The sequence below is a fragment of the Ambystoma mexicanum genome, chromosome 4p (assembly GCF_040938575.1).
Source record: "Ambystoma mexicanum isolate Mex_15411 chromosome 4p, UKY_AmexF1_1, whole genome shotgun sequence".
In the NCBI taxonomy this organism is placed as follows: domain Eukaryota; kingdom Metazoa; phylum Chordata; class Amphibia; order Caudata; family Ambystomatidae; genus Ambystoma; species Ambystoma mexicanum.
The window spans coordinates 908,387,717-908,407,128 of NC_090927.1; the positions used below are offsets into that span (position 1 = coordinate 908,387,717).

At 47.6% G+C, this 19,412-nt stretch overlaps 1 protein-coding gene across 1 annotated transcript in view; it reads left to right on the top strand.

The window, feature by feature from the left end:
• Positions 1-4,040: 4,040 nt before the first annotated feature.
• The window catches only part of LOC138452873 (ras-related GTP-binding protein D-like), a 309,285-nt gene continuing 293,913 nt past the window's right edge, over positions 4,041-19,412 (top strand). Inside the window, exon 1 of the mRNA XM_069605222.1 lies at positions 4,041-4,087. Coding sequence (XP_069461323.1) covers positions 4,041-4,087 — 47 coding nt within the window. The remainder of the gene's footprint in view (positions 4,088-19,412) is intronic.

Below are 19,412 nucleotides of genomic sequence, written 5' to 3' on the forward strand. Positions count from 1 at the left end.
TAGCAAACCTAAGGCATTTTGTAAACTAACAAGAGAGGAGAAGGATGGATTCCTTTAAATGTTTGCTAAAAGAAGTTTGATGTTATGTGGTTCAGTAACCAAACCGTCATGAGATCTATTAATGAGATGGACCCTGGCTCCTAGGTTTAAATTCAAGGTAAGGACCGATGGCTCCCCGAGTGGCCGGCTTAGTGAGAACATTGTAACCCTATAAATCAAAGTGTTGAACTGCCATGGTTTCCTGAATCATAATAGCGTGCTCTGTAAAAAAAAAAAAAAATCGGAAATAGATAAAATGTTGCTAGGTTTGCCTGACCACACGCCTTCCAAGAGGAAATTGAAAAGGAACTAGGGCTAGGGCAAGGAATTAGCTTATCTCAAACTCGTGAACATTTTAATCGCTGCCCCCAAACACGCCCAATCCTGATGCACAGCTGACGCTGTGCTTTGTTGTGGTAATGAGAAACCTGAAGGTGTCTCGCCTGCTAAGCCCCGGCGGGGTCTGTCATCAAGGTGGCCAGGACACTGCCATCGGTTTTGGATTCAGTTCCTGGGGGTGGACCAGTGCAGGAGGATCACTTGGATGAGGGTCTTCGGGGAGTGGAAGAGGGTCACCGGACGGCGAGATGCAGTATCCCCTTCCCTGTAATACCTTTCCCCCATCCTGCCAGGTAGGATACTTAGGAACTGAACTCCCCCCCCCTTTTCTAACACAAACACTTTCTCACAGACAGCTCACTGTGAGAGAAAACAGACTAACACCTGAGCCGTATACTTGACATGTCCCACTAAAATGGTCAGGCAAGGTCAGGCAATTAATGATCATCACACGTCCCCACATGGATAAAAACGGAGAACGAAAGCACTGTGAGCAAGGCAAAGCACACAAGGAAGCAGCAGATCCAAGATGGCAGTTTAATACAAGGTGAAAGGCGGCAAGACCGAAGAGGGTTGCACGTAGGGAAGTGCCCTTGACCTTTTCAGGGAAAGACTGTTACTTTCATGAGCCTTTGAGAATAAGAAACGTAAGACTCTTAATCAAAGCTGAAGAAACCTGCATTGTGTGTTGGAGGTACTGGGCTCTCCCGTGCTGATAACCAAGGCGGGGAGGAGCGTTTTTAAAAAACCCTTTAATTCTGACAAGGTATCTGAGCATTAAACGGGTGAAATACCATTACACATTTAATGAAACAATAGTAACATGAGCGGTATTGCTGATGAAACGGTTCTATAACTCTTAGTCAGTAAAGTCTTTTTAGTTGTCCTCCTCACCGGAGCTTGCTTCTTGGGCTTGTAGATATACTCTGAATGGGGCCCATATATCCTTAGGTCTGGAATGGGAAGGTATAGCTTGCACATACATCTCCTCGTATTCATGTGTGATGGCCAACTGTCCGAGCCATGCTTTAAGTGTGTGGGGGGGTGGATTTCCATTTTAGGAGTATTTGTCTCTTGGCAACTGCTCCTGCCACTGCAAATAGTCTGCGTAACTTGGTTGTCAACTTTCCAATATCTCCAAATAAGTATTTTTGTGGGGTTGCCGGTATATGTATCTTCAGTATGTTGCTCATTTTCTCTGCTACCTCAGCCCAGAACTGATGGATCGGAGGGCAGCTCCAATACATGTGCAATGCATCTGCTTCTGTTGTTCCACATTTGGGGCACTCTGGTTGTTTGGTGAGGTCGAATTTGACCCTTCTTTTTGGGGTGATGTGTAGTTGTGTCAGGATCTTGTATTGTATCAGACGGAAGTTAGTGTTAATAGAAATATTCTTAGTATACCTGCAGTAATGAGTCCATTGGTGCTCACTAATCTGAGTATCCAATACTTTCTCCCACTTGGTTTTCATTGTGTTAATTGAGGGGGTATGGGCTTGGATTTTTTTGTATAATTCAGAGACACCACTGTTGAATCCTTCTGGCGTAAGAACATCTGAGAGGAACTGGTGTATTGAAGGCTCCACCGGGAATGATGGCCAGAGTTTTCTGCAAGCTGCTTTCAGCCGCTGATACTGTAGTGTTGGGATCAGACCACTACCTGTCCTTGCCTGTAGCTCTGGGATTGTGATGAATTGACCTTCAGGAAAAAAGGTCGCCCTGCCTGGCTCCTCGCTCTGGATCCCAATGGTTCTGCATAGTGCGAACTAGGGTTGGTTCAAGAGCAGGATAAAACCACATCGGGATGTGCGGCCAGTAGGGTGTGTCACATTGAACTCTTTTCAGGATCTGCACCCAAGATTGTACCGTAGTTGACAGTGGGTCTGCAATCGTCTTCTCTTCTTTGACTTTTGTGAAAGGCATACCTTGTAGGTTGTTTGGAGAGGCAGCAAACTCTTCAGCAAGTATATGAGCGTATTGTTCGGTGCCCTGGAACCAGAATCTAGCGAACTGGGCTTGCGCTGCATAGTAATAAAGTAGATAGTCCGGCGCCGCCAGGCCCCCCCCACCCCCCTGTGTCATAGTGCTCACATAACTTGGCCCAGCCGGCCCTGGGCGTGACTCCCCCTGGTAGAAAGACCAGCGAAAGGCTGCCGACCGGAGAAGGGGACCGCCGAGGAGAACGAAGAAAAGCACCAGACAGCCGTCGACCACCGCTGTCGCCGACTGGAGCCGCCGTGCTCCCTTTGCCTAAGAACATTTGATCCAAGGACCCACTTGTTCATCGTCGACCGCTTTCGTCCTGCCGGAGAAAGCCAAGGCCGCCGACGACTTAGTAGAATACGCCGGTAGGTTTCTCACCACCCGAAGACCTCAGTCAGAGATGCTGCCCAAGCTACTGAAGCCAGCCGCGGTCACGTCCGATTCGCCGACGACAAAATGCAGACGACTCGATGCCCTTGGTTGGCCAAAGTTCTTCACTAACTCTTTGCGGCAATGAACCATCGTCGTCGAGGTGCTCCGCAAGCCTCCCCTGTTGCAGGATGTTTTTGATCACTCGTCTACCAGCACTGCAAGGACCGAAGTTGCTGCCTCAACGACAACGTTCACCCTTTCGTCATTTCGGAAGTTCAACAACCTGTGGCTCCCGCTTGAAAGGGAGTCCACTGAAGAAGGACCCGTCTATTCCCCGACAAAGAACTCTACAACGCAAGGTACATTGGGTTGCAGAACTTTAGAAGACGATAAGACTGTAGTAGACAATATATGGACTTGGCTTGTAGTGCATCTTCATTTACAGGTTGCCTAGGTGGGGGTGATCCTCATACAGAACTGTGCCTACTGGAAGGGGTCAGTATTCTGCCAATTGTCTAACCAACTTGTCTTCCTTGATATTGTTTTACTGTGTTGATTCGTGTGCTATTTGAACTGAGTACAGTTGATGCATTTTAATGGAATCGGAGTAACCGGGATATCACCTAGAACTGTATATATTTACCATTTTAGAACTGTCAGAGCACAAAGTGTATTATCCTGATAGTGTATATAACATTGAACGTTATTTATAGAAAGACTGTGTTTTAACTAATGCACTGTGTGGTCATTCCTTTGTGGGTGTTTGGGGACTACACTGTACTTAAGAACCAGACTGCATCACCGCCTGAGAAGCTAGGCCTTGATTGTTCGACCATAGCTACCTTTATAGAGAATCTTGGCTTGGGTTCTCTGTGCCTCTCCTCTGCCATATAGACAGCAGGAGTACAGACGCTCCCCTCCAGTGCGTTTCTTTATAATGGCCTGTGACCAATTTTGGTCAATACTTGTTGGGGCTGAATCCATAGTTATTGCAGCTGCGGCTTGGGCAATATGAATAGAGGTGCAAAAGAGATTTTGACCTTATTATCGAAGTGTTGTCACCAGACTTATCAATTTACAAAGTGTTTTACTGTTTTATGAATTGTATAAAAATTGATTGTCTACGTCTTAATTCATGATCTCCATTTTTAAAACAAAAAATCATTTTTATGTAATGTGATGAAAGTTTAAATTTAACTATTGCACAATAAAATTATAAAATGTGCTTGAAAACTGTTTAATGTTAATAAAAATGTGGTGTTTACAGCACCTAGTTTGCGTCTTTGTTTAGCTGTTATGGGGCAAACATGCTTGGCATGAAGTTATTGGAAGTATTAAGACAGGTGGTTGACGGGTATGGAAGTATGTTAGGAGCTTGTAGCATCAGCTCTGAAAATGAAAAAGCCAGCATCTGGAAGTATCTCAACTAACGTGTGATTAAAAACATAGAAACTGTTTCTCTACCCCGTATTGGTTTGCTGGCCCCACAGCACAATCATAGCGTTACTCTCCGAATTGAATAACTTTTTTTTATAAAATCAACCAGCGATGGGTGGCGTTATACATAATTAAAAGGAACACGTAATAAAGAGCCAGCCCATTTTATGATTCTGAACAAAATATTTTATTTATATAGAACATTTTTAATACAGAAAGGAAAAAAGATTGTGCACAATCGGGTCCATGCAGAGAGCAAAAGCTTGAATGCAATGAAGATTAAACATTTAGATTCAAACAACCAGCTCTCAGACACGCAGCTAGGACGGGTACATCGCCTTTGTGACCTAGATGATTTAAAGGTAGAGATGGGAGGGGCTCTGTGAAATTGTGAGGCGGTTGAAACCTACAAGACCATGCTTCACACTTAAATTTTGTGGCATCCGACTCACCCCAGCAACGCCAGTTGGGGTTCAATACCACCATCTATAGCTTTCCATGATTGAGCCCTGGTTGCAGGGCTTTCCCAAATATATAACCCCTTGTGACAACAGAGCACCGAAATCCATGGCAGTTCCTTGGGCCTGCATCCATAAGCGGAGACATCCCCGTGAAAACTGATTTCCGAGCACCATTGAGAAATTTACAAAAATCTCCATCTTTGAACTGCCCCATAGGTTCACCTGTGTTAAAGTGTCACCATAGGTCATTCTGAAACTGAACTGTGACTGACCCCCCTCCTCCCCTCCTCCGTGGGTTATGCAGGCCCCTTAACCAGATGGTTTGTGTTGCATTAGATGAATCATTTGCCATAAATCCAATGGCTGCTGGTTGTTGGTTGCCACAATCCACATCCAGAGACGCTGCCGGCTGTGCCATCCATCTATTGGTGTACACAATGTCACTAAAAATACAATATAAAAAATAAAGATTCAGAATAAAGTGTCTTTTACACAGGGAGCATTAGCACCTTACAATATTCACCAACAATATTGCAACTGTTGCACCGCACAGCGTGTTGCAATGTCGCATTAACATATTAAATCCAATGTACCAAACAGGTACAGGGCCCCTAAGAAATTGAAATTTCAATCAGTTTATATAGAAGAATCTCAGCTATACCACTTCATCAAAGGTGTAATCTTGGCAAAATTTCAAGTCCCACAGTGCCTGATTTGCCAAAATTGCGCCATCCTGTTGCCCACATTGTCAAGATTGTATAAACATTGCAAAAGTAATAAACCTATTGTAAAAGTCCTGTCACACCTCTAGATGACACTTTTGTTTTAAAGCTGACAATGCAGTTTTCACATGTCAAGGTGTGGGGCAACAAACTGCACTCCGTGCAGACAGAGCAGAGACACATTTTGTTTTGTGCCATTCTGCATGCAAAATAAAATAAAACTGTAGTACCTACTTGGAAGTCCAAAACGAATCCAGGACAATCTAAAACCGGCCCTTGCACAGAAGCCAACTTTTACACATCCCCAAACCTCACGAGCCTGGTATAAAACCCTGGCACTGGCCACCCTAAAACTCTAGTACTTTGTCTCAATAAATCGTGGGTATACTGTTTGCGCAACATGTGAGCTTTGGTGAATACTCCAATACTAGCGTCACATTGCACACTAAAAATATTTCATCAACTTTATCGGCACTGTGATGCTAAAACACTGCATTGTGCATGTGCAAATAAGCTGCACCACAAAAAGACAAGAGCCCGACAAGTGCAGTCAGGGTTTATTTAATGTTTAATTTAATTTTGTTGGAACGGCTATAGGAGTGGGGTCCAAGCTTTAATATTGAACTGTCTGATTGTGTGAGTGTCTAATTGTGTGAGTTTCTGATTGATTGTGTAGCGGAGCTATAAACACTCAACACTTACAAAACCCTTTACACATTTTCAACTTCTTCCAAAGCGTGGTAGTGAAAATCTCAAAAACATGCACACACACACAGAAACAGATTCCGGTGCTAACGACATCTATGCGCTATCATCACTGACCTGCATAACCACAGAGCATTCTAAGTAAACTATACATTTTCAAACTAAAAGTGTTATGGGTTTTTCCCCCCAGTGCCAAGGCCTTTTTTGGTGATTTCTGTATGTCGCCATTCAATGCCTTGTAACTTTTTTGTTACACGAGATATCTCGGCCAAATTTGGCCCCTTTTTTTCCCCACATGTAGGCGGTCGCAACGCCACCAAGTAATCTTAGGTTGCTGTAGAGGGGTGAGAGAAAATAACCAAAAATGGAGAAAATGTTGTGTTTTTTCAAGAAATGCCAATAAAATGATGTACAAAGAAGCCTGTGGTATTTTCCTTGTAAGAGCTAGGAACAAATGGTTTGCTGTGCTGAGTTCCCCAATTTCCTGGCTTTCAAGAACACGTTGAGTGGAAACGAAAATACATTATTCTGATGTGGATATCAATTGTTTTGTGAGATGTAGGCGATTTTGGCAATTTTTGCCAATTGGACATGCGTGGACGGAATGGAAGAAAAGGGTAGGAAAGCCGAATTGGAGGACAGAAAGGCATACATTTCTGAAGTAGACAAAATTCCAAGTTTAGGAAGGGGTGATTTGCGCAGGTCGGGCAACAACTAGGTAGGGGAAAATGCCATACTTAGGGGAAAAAGCAGGAAAATGACCAAAAGAAAGGTATGTGGTGGACATGGTTGGCTTGGTACAGCAATGGCTTCTATGAATTTTGAGAAAAACAATGCTCCACTACATTCCCCGACGCTTGCAGTTAGGAAAGCACACATTTTTTGTACTGTTTCACAAATCAAGCAATACCACAAGCCAAACACTGAGCCATGGTACACAGGAATTTTATGCTTACGGCCTGAACAGACGTACTTGGCATGTGTAAATCAGGAAGACCAATTTAGTGAGGAACGGCAAGCATACATTTTTGGAAAGAGCACAGGCAGACCTTTTCAAGGGTAGGTTACTTGTGCAGGTTACAAAAGTGTATGGTGCCTAAAGCAGCGACTAAATGTAGGGCACATTTAGGAAATGAAAGGGTTGTGTGACAAAGTGCACTAGCAAATGGGTCAAAACGTTATGAAAACCACACAAACACAACAAATGTCATACCTTCTCACGTTCCCACAGGTGTCCCGATGAAAACGGTACCTCACGTGTGGGTGCACCTACCTGGGCGCCAAGGGGAAAAAACGCCCCAACCCCAAGTCTTTTCAGACAGCTGAATTTCATGATTTTTCCAGACGGGCACACCATACAGATATGGGACTAAGGTGTCCAAGCCACCAATGAAAACAGGGAACCCCATGCATTTCCGAAAAGAGGATACCTGTGGGAATCCGCAGAGGTTTGACTTGCGCAAATCGGCCTAGAATTTATTACCCAGAAACCCTGGCAAAGTCCGAAATGTGGCAAAAAACTCAAATTTTTCGCACATTTCACTCGGCTCAGCCACCAAAACACGCCTCCAACAACACATGGCCTACCGTCCTGCGTTCACACAGGTGCCCCGATGAAAACGATACCTCACATGTGTGGGTGCACCTACCTGGGCGTCAAGGGGAAAGCCTAAAACACGGGTAACCCCAAGTCTTTTCGCACATCAGGATTGCAGGATTTTGACTAATGTGCACACCATACAGATTTGGGCCTAGGTTGCCCAAGCCACCAAGGAATACTCGGAACACCATGCATTTTCACTTTGTCAGGGATTCTGGGTAATAAATTCTGGCCCGCTTCCCGCAAGTCAGACCTCGTGTTTCGGTGAGTGGACACAGGCAAATGTCTCTGAAATTGGCTGGAAATGAAGACAATTCTCAGACATTTCACTCTGGCCACCCACTGAAACACACCGCCAACAACCCATGGCCTACCTTCCCGCGTCCCGATGAAAACAGTACCTCACATGTGTGGGTGCACCTACCGGGGCCCCAAAAGGAAAAGGGTAACCCAGTGGTAACACCAAGCCTTTCGGCACAGCACATTTTGTTCATGTGGGCAACCTACAGATTTGGGCCTAGGGTGTCGAAGCCAGCAAGGAAAACAGGGAAGCCCATGTATTTACAAAAGAGGACACCAGTGGGAATCCACAGAGGTCTGACTTAAGAAAATCGGCCCAGAATTTATTACCCATAACCCCCGGCAAAGACCCACATGGGAGAAGGGTGCCCAAGGCCAGGGATATTAGCACCAACTTTGCTGGAGCCCTGGCTGCCCTGCGTTACAGATTCTTCCCACCAGGGATTCCCGGCAGTGTGCCAATACCTCCCCGAAGGGAAAAGCTGTAATGCAGCCCAGTTGCAACTCCAGGACGGATGGAGGTGATGTCCCTGGCCTTGGACATCCATGTACCATGTGGGTGTACTGTCCCCTAAGTACAGCAGCAGCTCCATGGAGCCCCGGCAGGATCCCCATTCCTCCCCAGAGGTGACATCTGTAACGTAGCACAGCCAGAGGTGGAGCCTGGGCTTGCAGACGGACAACCCACGTGGGAGGGATCGCTCCCAGGGAAACACCAATGTTCTGCTGACATGGGGGGCAATTTGTGGCTTGCCCCTGCAATTGTGTCCCAGCCCACCAACATATCTGCCCAGACTGCCCATTCCCACCCACACCACCAACAATCCAGCCCCAGTCTTACCGACCCCACTGACAGTGGGCCCTAACCATAGAATAATAAAAAACACTACTCGCACAAGGTTGCAGCTGCTCGAATAGAAAAAGCTGTAAACAAAACAAAAAACATGTTACCTACGGTCACACCAGCAAAAACAAATCAATAATTTTCAAGTATGCCCCCCCCACCCCTTGCAAGCCATCCCTGGTGGTCTACTGAACCTCACCCCTCCCTACCCACCACTGAAACCCATTTGCACCTTCCTATGGGCAGATATCTTCCCCCAGGGAGGCTTGCATGAGGTACCCCTGCCACCTATTGTGGGTGAGGAGGGAGAGGGCCACCAAAAATTGTGGGACAGGCCCCCCAGTGGGTGGGGCAGTAAGGTTTGCCCCAAACGTGCCTTGGTGTAGAGGGGCACATTGGTGTGCCAATCTGGCCCCGGGGTGCCCAAACCTTACTGCCCCACCCACTGGGGGGCCTGTCCCACAATATTTGGTGGCCCTCTCCCCCTCACCCCAAATGGGTGGCGGGGGATCCTCAGGCTGGCCTCCCTGGGCCTCCTAAAAACAGCTGTGTGAGGTACTCCCGCCGCCTTTTGGGGTGGAGGGGGGGGAGGGCCCCCAAAAATTGTGGGACAGGCCCCCCAGTGGGTGGGGCAGTAAGGTTTGGGCACTCGGGGGCCAGATTGGCACACCAATGTGCCCCTCTGCACCAAGGCAAGTTTGGTAAACACAGAAAAAAATTGAAAATGGCAGGCTGCACTTTAGGGCAGGCTGAGGGGCACCCTAAACCGCCAGGTAATTTTCTAATGTAATGGGGGTGACCCTCTCCACCGCACCAAATGCAGGGGGGCATCTCATGCAGCCCTCCCTAGGGTCAGATGCCCCTTCCTAGGAGAAGATATCTGCCCCAAGGGAGGGCTATAAGGGGTGCCCTCATTTCCCCTTGGGGAGAGGGCCACCACCCTTTTCCATAAAATAAATCCCTGGTAGCTAGTGGCCCCCATTCCCACCCAAAGCGCCCTTTTTTATTTTTTTATTTTGCCCCCTTCCCTGGGGGCAGATGATCAGCCATCTGCCCCAGGGGGGGCCTAACCTGCAGGCCCCATCCGTTGGGGGCCTGCACACTTATTCATGGTGGCCCCCCCTCCAATTAGATGGGGGGCCGCCTCATGTACTCCTGCCTGGAGGCAGAAATCTGCCCCCAGGGAGGGCTACAAGGGGTGCCCCCCCTTTCCGCTTGGTGTGGGAGGGGGAGGGCCACCACCCTTTCATTAGTAAAAAAAAATCCCTGGTGCCTAGTGACACCCCAACCCTACATCCCCGTTCCATTTTAATTTTTAATTTTTCAATTTGCCCCCTTCCCTGGGGGCAGATAAGCCATCTGCCTCCAGGGCTCTACACATATGTGCCCCCATGCTTTGGGGGCCGGGGGGGAAAGAGGGCTGCTTACTGTAAGCAGCCCCCACCCCCCCCCCGCCTCTCAGACAGATCCCTGGTGTCTAGTGGGCATTGCTGGGCGTGGATAGAGCGCTCTGTGCCCTCTCCGCGCCCAGAAATGCTTTCACAAAAGGTGTCGTTGGAAAGAGGAGAATTTCCCCTTTCCAACGACACCTCCCTCGATCTCCGACTTGAAATACAGCCGGAGATCGAGGGGGAGCAAGGTTGAGACTCACCTTGTGTTTTCACCTCAGCAGCCCGAAATGGCTGCTGCCTTGAAAATTACTTTCACTTTCACGTCGGTGTGCTTTACGCACGCCAATGTGAAACTGAAGGTAATCCAGCCCTCTGGCAGTGAGGGAGACCTCCCCCTCACATAGCCCGGGGGTTGGATTACAATTTTGTGTGATCCCTGCTTTGCAGGGATCACACAAAACAAGGTGCCAAAAAGGACGAGCTATCTTGTCCTTGGCACTACGGAGGTAATGTCAAGGGGTTAAAAGCACACAGCTGTTTAGTTAAAATACACAGCCTGTATCATGGCATGAGTCAGAAAGGTTAGAAAATACAAAAACAATACATTCAAGTTTTGGAATACCCCCAAACACTCCTTTTTGCTGTTGTTGAAATTAAACTCTGAATAAACAGCAGGCCTAGCTACCAATTAAAAGGCTCTGCAGGGGTTCCCCCAGTGTCCACAGATCCATGATCAAATCCAGCTGAGAAGGAAGGCACCCTGTAGACTTGCAATCAAGTGTCCCAGGTCAATTAGCTATTGTCTGCAGGGGTGCATTAATCTAGGATTCTGACACTTTGGTCGACAGTACTGCATGCTGGAGTCGGAGACCCCTTTTAATGGGTGAAAGCTCAATGTTGTTTCATTAGCAACAATGCACAGATTTATGTATTTCTGCTTAGTTTGCAGAAATGGGTTTCTATCAAATAAATGCAGCATTCTATTTCATGCATGCGGCTTCCTATGTGTTATAGCAATATCTAAAAATAACCTAACCCCTGCAGATGCTTCCTGGGACCAATGCCATTTATCTTATCAACAGAAGCACAGAATTCTATTTCCTGCATACTCTGCAAGAATTAGCGAGTGACATCCACCGTAGCTTGTAAATAGTTAGCTCCCAGCAGCCTTATTGCAACATCTAAAATTAACTTCAGCCTGCAGCTGTTTCCTGTGTCAGCCTTAAGTCATAAGTTAAAAATAGCCTTGCTAACTACCATTGGCTTTAGTTGGTAAACATGTATGTACATGGATGGCTTTTGTTTATACAGATGGCACAAAAACCCTGTATTCAGGCGAGCTAAATATAAAGCCCACCTGTGCTTTCTGCTGATGTGTATAGAATGCAGCTCTGTGTCAGCACAGTCTTAGAATTACCCAGGCCTTGTAGATATACACCTCCATAGAAGTGTTGATTCACAGCTCTTTGGTGGGTCGCAGATGGACACATGTATGCTGTGAATGAGATGCTGTAGACCCCTTAGAAACAATAGTTTGACTTTTGTATGGGCTCTAGGAAGCACCATTTTCTTATAAAGTAAACTGCTTTTCATTATTTACACTCTGTATCAAAGCCAGTTCATATAACATTGGTATACATTTTTATACAACATTGATATCAAATATTTTTGGCAATATTTCTGGGGAATTTTATGTAAAGAATGTAAAGGAATATATTATATTAAGATATTGCTATATCAAAAAATATTAATTTAAATATTTTGTATACACTTGCATAGCCACAAATATGATTTTTATATATTGATTTTGATATAAATGTATATATAAAAATTACTTTTTTATATATACATTTTTATTTTAAAAAGATATCCAAAATGTTTGTTATAATTTTTCGCTTTCCAAAACGTTTCTATAAATAAAATAATTATTGGGGTTCAGTACAATTGCTATCAAAAACTTTGGGGGCTCATCAATTTGATATAAAATATAGATCTGCATCCTATCACCCCGAGTAGAACCCCTCTGTAACGTCCTCAATGCTTCACTTTGCAAAGCCCTAGATTCACAGTCCCTGTCTTCAGAGTTCATTTCACTCTCTGTGCTCGACCGAGCAACATCGTTGAGCGCTGCTCCCATCTTTATTAGATTTTATATAAAATGCATATTTACTTATATCAAAACTAATATAAATGAGAACACTCCTATTAAAATATACATTTGATATAAAATCAAAGTTTTTTTTATAGCAAATGTATATTTATATCTAAGCACATGGAAAGGGGGCAGGACTAGGACCAGAAAGAGGTGGAGTGTCCACATTTAAAAATGTAACATGAGCCAAAATGGGACTCCTTCTACTATTTTTTATGTTTAAAGTATTGTGCAGCCAACCTAGAGCTTGTATATTTGTCAAGAGCAAGTGCTGATGCCAGTCTTCAATCATTTTTCACTTAATACTGTTAAGTCCTAGTCCTGGGTTTTCTTATTACTAACAAGGCGTGTATAGTATAAAGTGTTTCTGTTGAATCAAATAAATATAAAGTTGTTGCCTATGTAGATGAAGTTTTATTGATGGCGTCTGAGCCAAAGTGATCTTTTCCAAAAGGTCTGGGAATAGTTTGAACACAATCTAAATTGGCCACCTACAAATGAAACATTGACAAGCAGAAGTCATTCCATTCTCTTTAATAGCAGATGTGGGTCTCCAATTCATATAGATATTTAGACATTCGCGTAACTAGGCCCTTGCATAAAATGTTGACATTAATCATGGAAAAGAGATTTATAAAAGTTGATCAACATTTAGTTGGGCACATTTTACTATCTTGGTGGGGGAGATTGGACTTGACCAAGATGATCTCTCTCTGTATACATCCCATTTCGTTAGCATGACCCGACTGACTCTTCGAGCAAAGTTCTACAGGGATTTAGATAACCTTTTGACTGACTTCTTATAACCGGGAAAGAGAATGGCAAATTGCAACAGGTTGCGAGGTAGTGATGACGGGCCGATTTGTTTCATTGCACGGGCCTAAGTATTTCCCATGAATTTGTGCAAGCGACTCAGCGCAGCAATGGAGCCCGAACTAAACCAGGTGTTTTGGGAGGTTCCCCCTCCCTAGAAATTGTTTAAAATAATAGATTTAAATGCATTTTAAAGCACACTTTTTTGAAATATTGTTTACCAAGCTATACAATTTACACTTGGTTTTGTAGGGTAATGCATAAAGATAACCGATGATAGGTTACCAACAATACAAACCATCAATCCCTAAACATTTTCGTGATGCCTTTGGACACAATATATCCCAGTATGCTGCTAGTGTAAGAGGACATGTTCATGCTGACTGTGCCACTATATACCGGTATTCCCACATAAGCACTTGCTCATGTTGGCTTTACTCATGCCAGTAATGCAATTGTAAGAAAATGGATATTCTAGTTGTGCCAATATAGGGTAATATCCCTGCCGGTTTTGCCCATAGTGCCAGTGAGTATTAAAAACATGCCAATGCAGACTGCCACTATAGGCCAGTACCCCCACATAAGAACGCTTTTTTTGTTTTTTTGCCCCTGTTGCCATTATTATTACCAGGTCTCTGTCTGAAAAAATGCCCATGCCTCTGCAAACAATAGGCCAGTTACCCCAGGTAATCCCACTCTTATCGTCTTTACCCATAATGCCAGTAATATTGGCAATGGCATACCACATTAAGAAAACCTGACCATGCTGGAATTTACCAATTTACCCCCATTCCTCCTGAACCACAGCATCCCGGGCCAGCCAATCTCCGCAACCTCCCTAAGCCCCTCCCTCATTATATCTCACACACACACACCCAACCCCCTGCACAGACTCCATATTACAAGAGTATTCACACACACCCGTCCATGTGTAACTACACATGCTCACGTCTCTGTCTCACACACACACACACACACACACACACACACACACACACCCACACACCTTTGTACTTACCTTTGGTGACATCTTCTGCAAAAGGCACCGTCCAGGCACTGATTGTGCTGCACAGGTCAGGGGTCTAGCATCTACCTTCACCCCTAACACCTCTGAATTGGGCAAGTGGCAGAATCTGCCTTCTAACCTTAGCCCGAGTCAGGCAAAGGGAGTGGTGCATAGACGTGTTTTCCTGCTCGGGTCTTTTTTCCAGCGCCCATTCAGGGAAATAAATGCCATGACGTCATGCAAGGTCTCCCAAATGTTTTTTTATAGGAATGTATATGGCAGTTCAGTGCACGGGCTGCCTCCGGCCATGGTTCTTGTGCAGGCCTGTGAAAGACAATGGAAACCCTGCCAGTCTTTGCATTTGTGAAGGCCATGTAATCACAGTGTAAAACTACATCGAAGAGTAACTCATGTGTCTCCCAATAGAAATTTAGCATCTCTTCCAGTGATGCCCCCTCCTTACAAATGTTATCACTGTCCATGTATGCAAAAATACAAGAATCTAACGGGAAGTGGCTAAGTAGGCATCTCTCTAATAACTTGCGAAGTCAAAATGAACATGGAAAGTTTAACTTGTCTCTGATTTTTCAGGGGTCCAAACTCCAACATTGGCAGATGGCTACAGGAGTAAGTGACTTGCATTTTATGTCTAAACCAGGATGCTCCATTAGTGTTTGTACGTGTCCCTCATTTGCATTGCCTTATCATTTCCCGGTCCTCCAGACGCACCCATTTTACATTTGTAAAGTAGGTATCAATGGAAGTTCACCTCCTTGCTGCCCATAAAGTGCAAGACCTGCATGTGACATATTTCATCGTTCTGCAGCGGTTTGCAAAAATGCCTGCTCACTGTGACCTGTCGCAAATGAGCTGTTATTACAGGGATGGAAAAATTAGCCAGACCTTTACCTCTAAAGGTATGACTGGTCTATATTCTCCAGTGCATTTAGGAAGGTTAGTATAGCTCAGTGGCAACTCGCTTGTCTTGAAAGCAAGACACAGAGCAACACTGGTTCGAATCCCGGGTCGCACTTAGCAACCTAAAAAACAAATATGATCTCATCAGTGCATTGATTGTTAGAACATCCTTTTTCATTGACTGTAGTACCTTTCCCATCCAGCCTTTTGTAGATAAAATATAGCGATTGATTGTTACCGATCTCGGCAACTGAATGTTATGCCATTTTTGTGACCTTGTCTCCTATGTTGGTTATTGTGCCAGTTTCTTCCTCGCATGCCTCTTCCAAACTTTCATATAGGAGCTGCATTTCCTCTCCCCCTTGGACTTTTTACAAATGAGTGAAGCAGCCTTTAGATGTGCCATGTGAGGCCAGCGTATTTAACCCTCTCCCCCAAGTATGCATTTCGAGGGTGATTGGGTCCTCTGACGTATTCCATATCTATGACAGGTAATGACCACAGCTGTGCTGCTTCGGAAAATCTTTGGCGTCTGCGTCCTGCGTCGATGACGTTGATGCGCCGTCCCCGAGGACCTCCTCCGACGGCTGACGTCACCCGATGTGATAAGTAGGACGCACGACGCCCATAGCCTCAGTTCCGTTTTTTCCGCGAACGTGTTCGCTTCGTGAATCTCGGTACGCCTCGACTCGTTGGAGTTACTGTTTTCTTTCTCGGTTCGTTGAACCTGTTCGGTTTGTTTGTGGCAATGTCTTTTTCATCTTCGACCGGGCTTCAAGAACTGTGGGGACTGTGGGTCCAAGATGTAGGTCACAGACTCGCACAACGCCTGCCTCTGGTGCCTCGGGGAGGCCCACGATACGGACGACTGTGTCGACTGCCAGTCGCTCACTGCGAAGGCCTTGCGAGAACGCAAGAAGAAACTGTCGGTAGGTCGGGTGTCTAAGCCCTGGAAGTCGAGGTCTGCGGGGCTTTCGACCAATGACTCGAGGGGTGACGCTCTGCATCGTCGTCAGAAGTCCGGTGGGTCTCCTTCCAGGAGTCGGTCTCGCCACTCCTCCGCCTCTTCTAGGCATTCCAGGAAGCGCCGGCATAGGTCACCTTCCCCGTCCTCTTCCGAGGACTCCGCCCGTCGGCGGGTCGCTTATCCCTCCATGCAAGCGACACCGGAGGAATGGGCTTCCTTCGGGAAGCAGATGCTAGCGATTCTGGAATCGCAGGGCACCGGTCCGTCTGCGCCTCCGAGTGGGGTCGGTCGGCACCGGTCGAGAGACACCGCCCGTACGCCTTTGGGCTCGGGTGGTCGGCACGGCTCGCGGGAGAGGTCCCGCTCGGACAAGGGTAGCCGTTCTCGCCATGCCCGTTCCAGATCCCGGTTCTCGACGCGCTCGAGACCGCGTGATCCTGTGTCGTCTTCGAAGAAGACGTCGATGCCTGTGGCGCCAAGGTCATCGACGATTACTCTCGGGGTTCCGTCTTCGAGGGGGTCGTCGACACCGTTGGTGCCCAGGCTGTCGAGAGACGCGCTCGGAGCTCCCGCTTCGAGGACTGTGTCGACGCCGCCGATGCTGGAGGCGTTGCAGCTGACGTCGATGCCGATTCGCTCGATGTCGACACCTTTTCTGTCGACGCCGGCGCTGACTCGCTCGGCGCCCTCGATGCCTTTTCTGCCCGCGCCGACTCGCTCGGCGCCCTCAACGCCTTTCGGGGCGGTGGTGTCGGAGGGGCCCCGTGGCACAGGGTTTGCCCCTTAAAAGGCTATAGCTAAGGTCCGGCACTGCTTTGGTCCGCAGAGGTCTTCCTCTCCCCGCCTGGAGTACATTTCAGAGGGTGATGAAGGCTCTGATGGCAGTCTGGTTCCGGTTCCGGTTCCGGATGAACTTATCTCGGGCCATAGTCAGTTTGATGACCTGAGGCAGTCATTGCATGATGCCAGTGGATTGGACACCTCTCCGGAGGTTTAGTTTTGTCGGCCGGAGCCTGGCACTCATGCCGATTCGTCATATCGTCGCCTTATGTCTCGGGTTACCGAGTACTTGGGTTGGTCGGCTCCCCCTGGGGAGTTCGTTCAGGATGATCTCACGGACATCCTTGATCTCGGTTCACCCACTGACCCGGTTTTGCCTTTTCATATGGCTTTGCAGAGAAGGGTGGCGGCGGCTTGGACTGCTCCGGAGAGTCTCCCGGCAGTGGGCAAGTCTTTGTCGTGAAAATACCGTCCAGCCAGTAGTGACCCCTGCTACTTGTCTAGGCACCCCACCCCGGAGAGTTTGGTGGTGCAGGCAGCTACGGCCCCGGCAAAGCAGGCGTCGTATCCTACCATCCCTCCGGATAGAGACGACAAATGTTTTGACGGCTGGGCGAAGAAAGTGTTTTCTTCTGGGGGTATGGCGCTTCAGGCGGCCAACTCCATATGTGCCTTGTCTCGTTTCACGCACACTCTGTGGAACTGTGTTGCATTAGCGGCTGATCATATTCCCAAAGGGGCCGAACTGGATAGTTTCCTTGCTATGGTTCAGGATGGCAAGGATGCCATGTGTGAGGCCGTTCAGTCGGGTTTGGACTTGGCGGATTGTGTCAGCCGGTCCATGGCGGCGAGCACCGTAATGCGCAGGTTTGCGTGGTTGAGGAAGTCTGGGTTCGCTCCTGATGTGCAGTCCCGGCTCCTCAACATGCCCTTTGACGGTGAACACCTTTTTGGCAGCAAGGCTGACGAGAGCCTTGAGAGGTTGCAGACCACGAAAGCTGCAGCAAAGTCGTTGGGCGCTGCAGTTCGACAACCTCCGCCTTTTCGTCCTAGGGGACAGCAATGGAGGGGAGGTTCCTTTCGCTATTACTCGTCCTTCAGAAAAAGCGAGAGGAGCGAGCAGTCAAAGAGGCCATCGTAAGAGTGCCAGAGGTGTAAACAAAGATACTCAAGGTGCCAATGCCGCTCGGGCAGTTGCCTCTTTGCCCTCAGGCAACGCCGCAGCCGCTACCACTCAGTCATGAGGCCAGGTCCCATGGTTCGCCGGTTGGGGGAAGGCTGGCGCAGCATCTTGTAGAGTGGCAAGCCATTACTTCAGATGTGTGGGTTCTGGAGATCATAATCCACGGCTACTGTCTTCCTTTTCGGCAGAGGCCTCACGACAATCCACCAGGGAACCTCTCTTTGAAGAGTCCGGATCCGCTCCTTGCGCAGGAAATTCAAGCCCTGCTGGAGAAAGGCGCCATAGAACTGGTGCCTGTAGCGGAGAGGAACAAGGGATGGTATTCCCCTTATTTTTTTATTTCAAAGAAAGACGGAGGATTGAGACCCATCATGGACTTGCGCGGTTTGAACAAACTCCTCAGGAAGGACAAGTTCAAGATGGTGACTCTTTCTCAAGTCCTCCAGGACCTTCAACTTCAGGACTGGTTGGTGTCTCTCGACCTCAAGGATGCTTACTTCCATGTGCCGATCCATCCCAAGCACAAGAAGTACCTGAGGTTCGCGGTTGGCGACTCACACTTTCAGTTTCGGGTCCTGCCATTCGGATTGTCCTCCGCCCGAGGGTTTTCACCAAGCTCATGGTGGTGGTGGCAGCGCATCTCAGGTAAGGGGGGATTCACGTCTACCCCTACCTGGACGATTGGTTGTTCAGGGGGAGCTCTCCCGAGCAAGTCCTGGATCATCTGTCCGTCACCTGCCACTCCCTTCACAGGCTGGGCTTCTCCCTCAATTTAAAGAAGTCCCATTTGACACCAACGCAGCGGCTCCAGTACATCGGAGCAGTGCTCGACACGTCCCTGGGGCAGTGTTTTCCTCCTCAGGTGAGGGCTCTTCACATTCAGCAGATGGTGCACAAGTTCCAGTTTGCCCAGACTCTCCCAGCGTCCGAGTTCTTGAGACTGCTCGGCCTCATGGCATCCTGCATTCTTCTGGTGCTTGAGGCTCTTCTGCGGATGAGATCTTTGCAGTGGGCGCTCAAGCTCCAGTGGTCTCATTCCTCCGGCAGGCTGTCGGACCCTGTTCAGGTGCCGCCCTCGGCAGCCCGGGACCTACTGTGGTGGGCCGTCGAGGGCAATCTGATGAAGGGTGCCCCATTTTGGCTGCCCTGGCCGGAGGTGACGATAGTGACGGACGCATCCCTCACGGGATAGGGAGCTCATGCCAACGAGCTGACAGTCAGCGGTCGTTGGTCTCCTTTGAGTCCAGACTCCATATCAATCTGTTGGAGCTGAGGGCCGTCAGGCTAGCCCTGAAGGCTTTTCTGCCGACTGTGCGCGGGAAGAGTGTCCTGATTCTGACGGACAACACGGTGGCCATGCACTACCTCAACAAAAAGGGGGGGCAGGGACACTTCCGCTG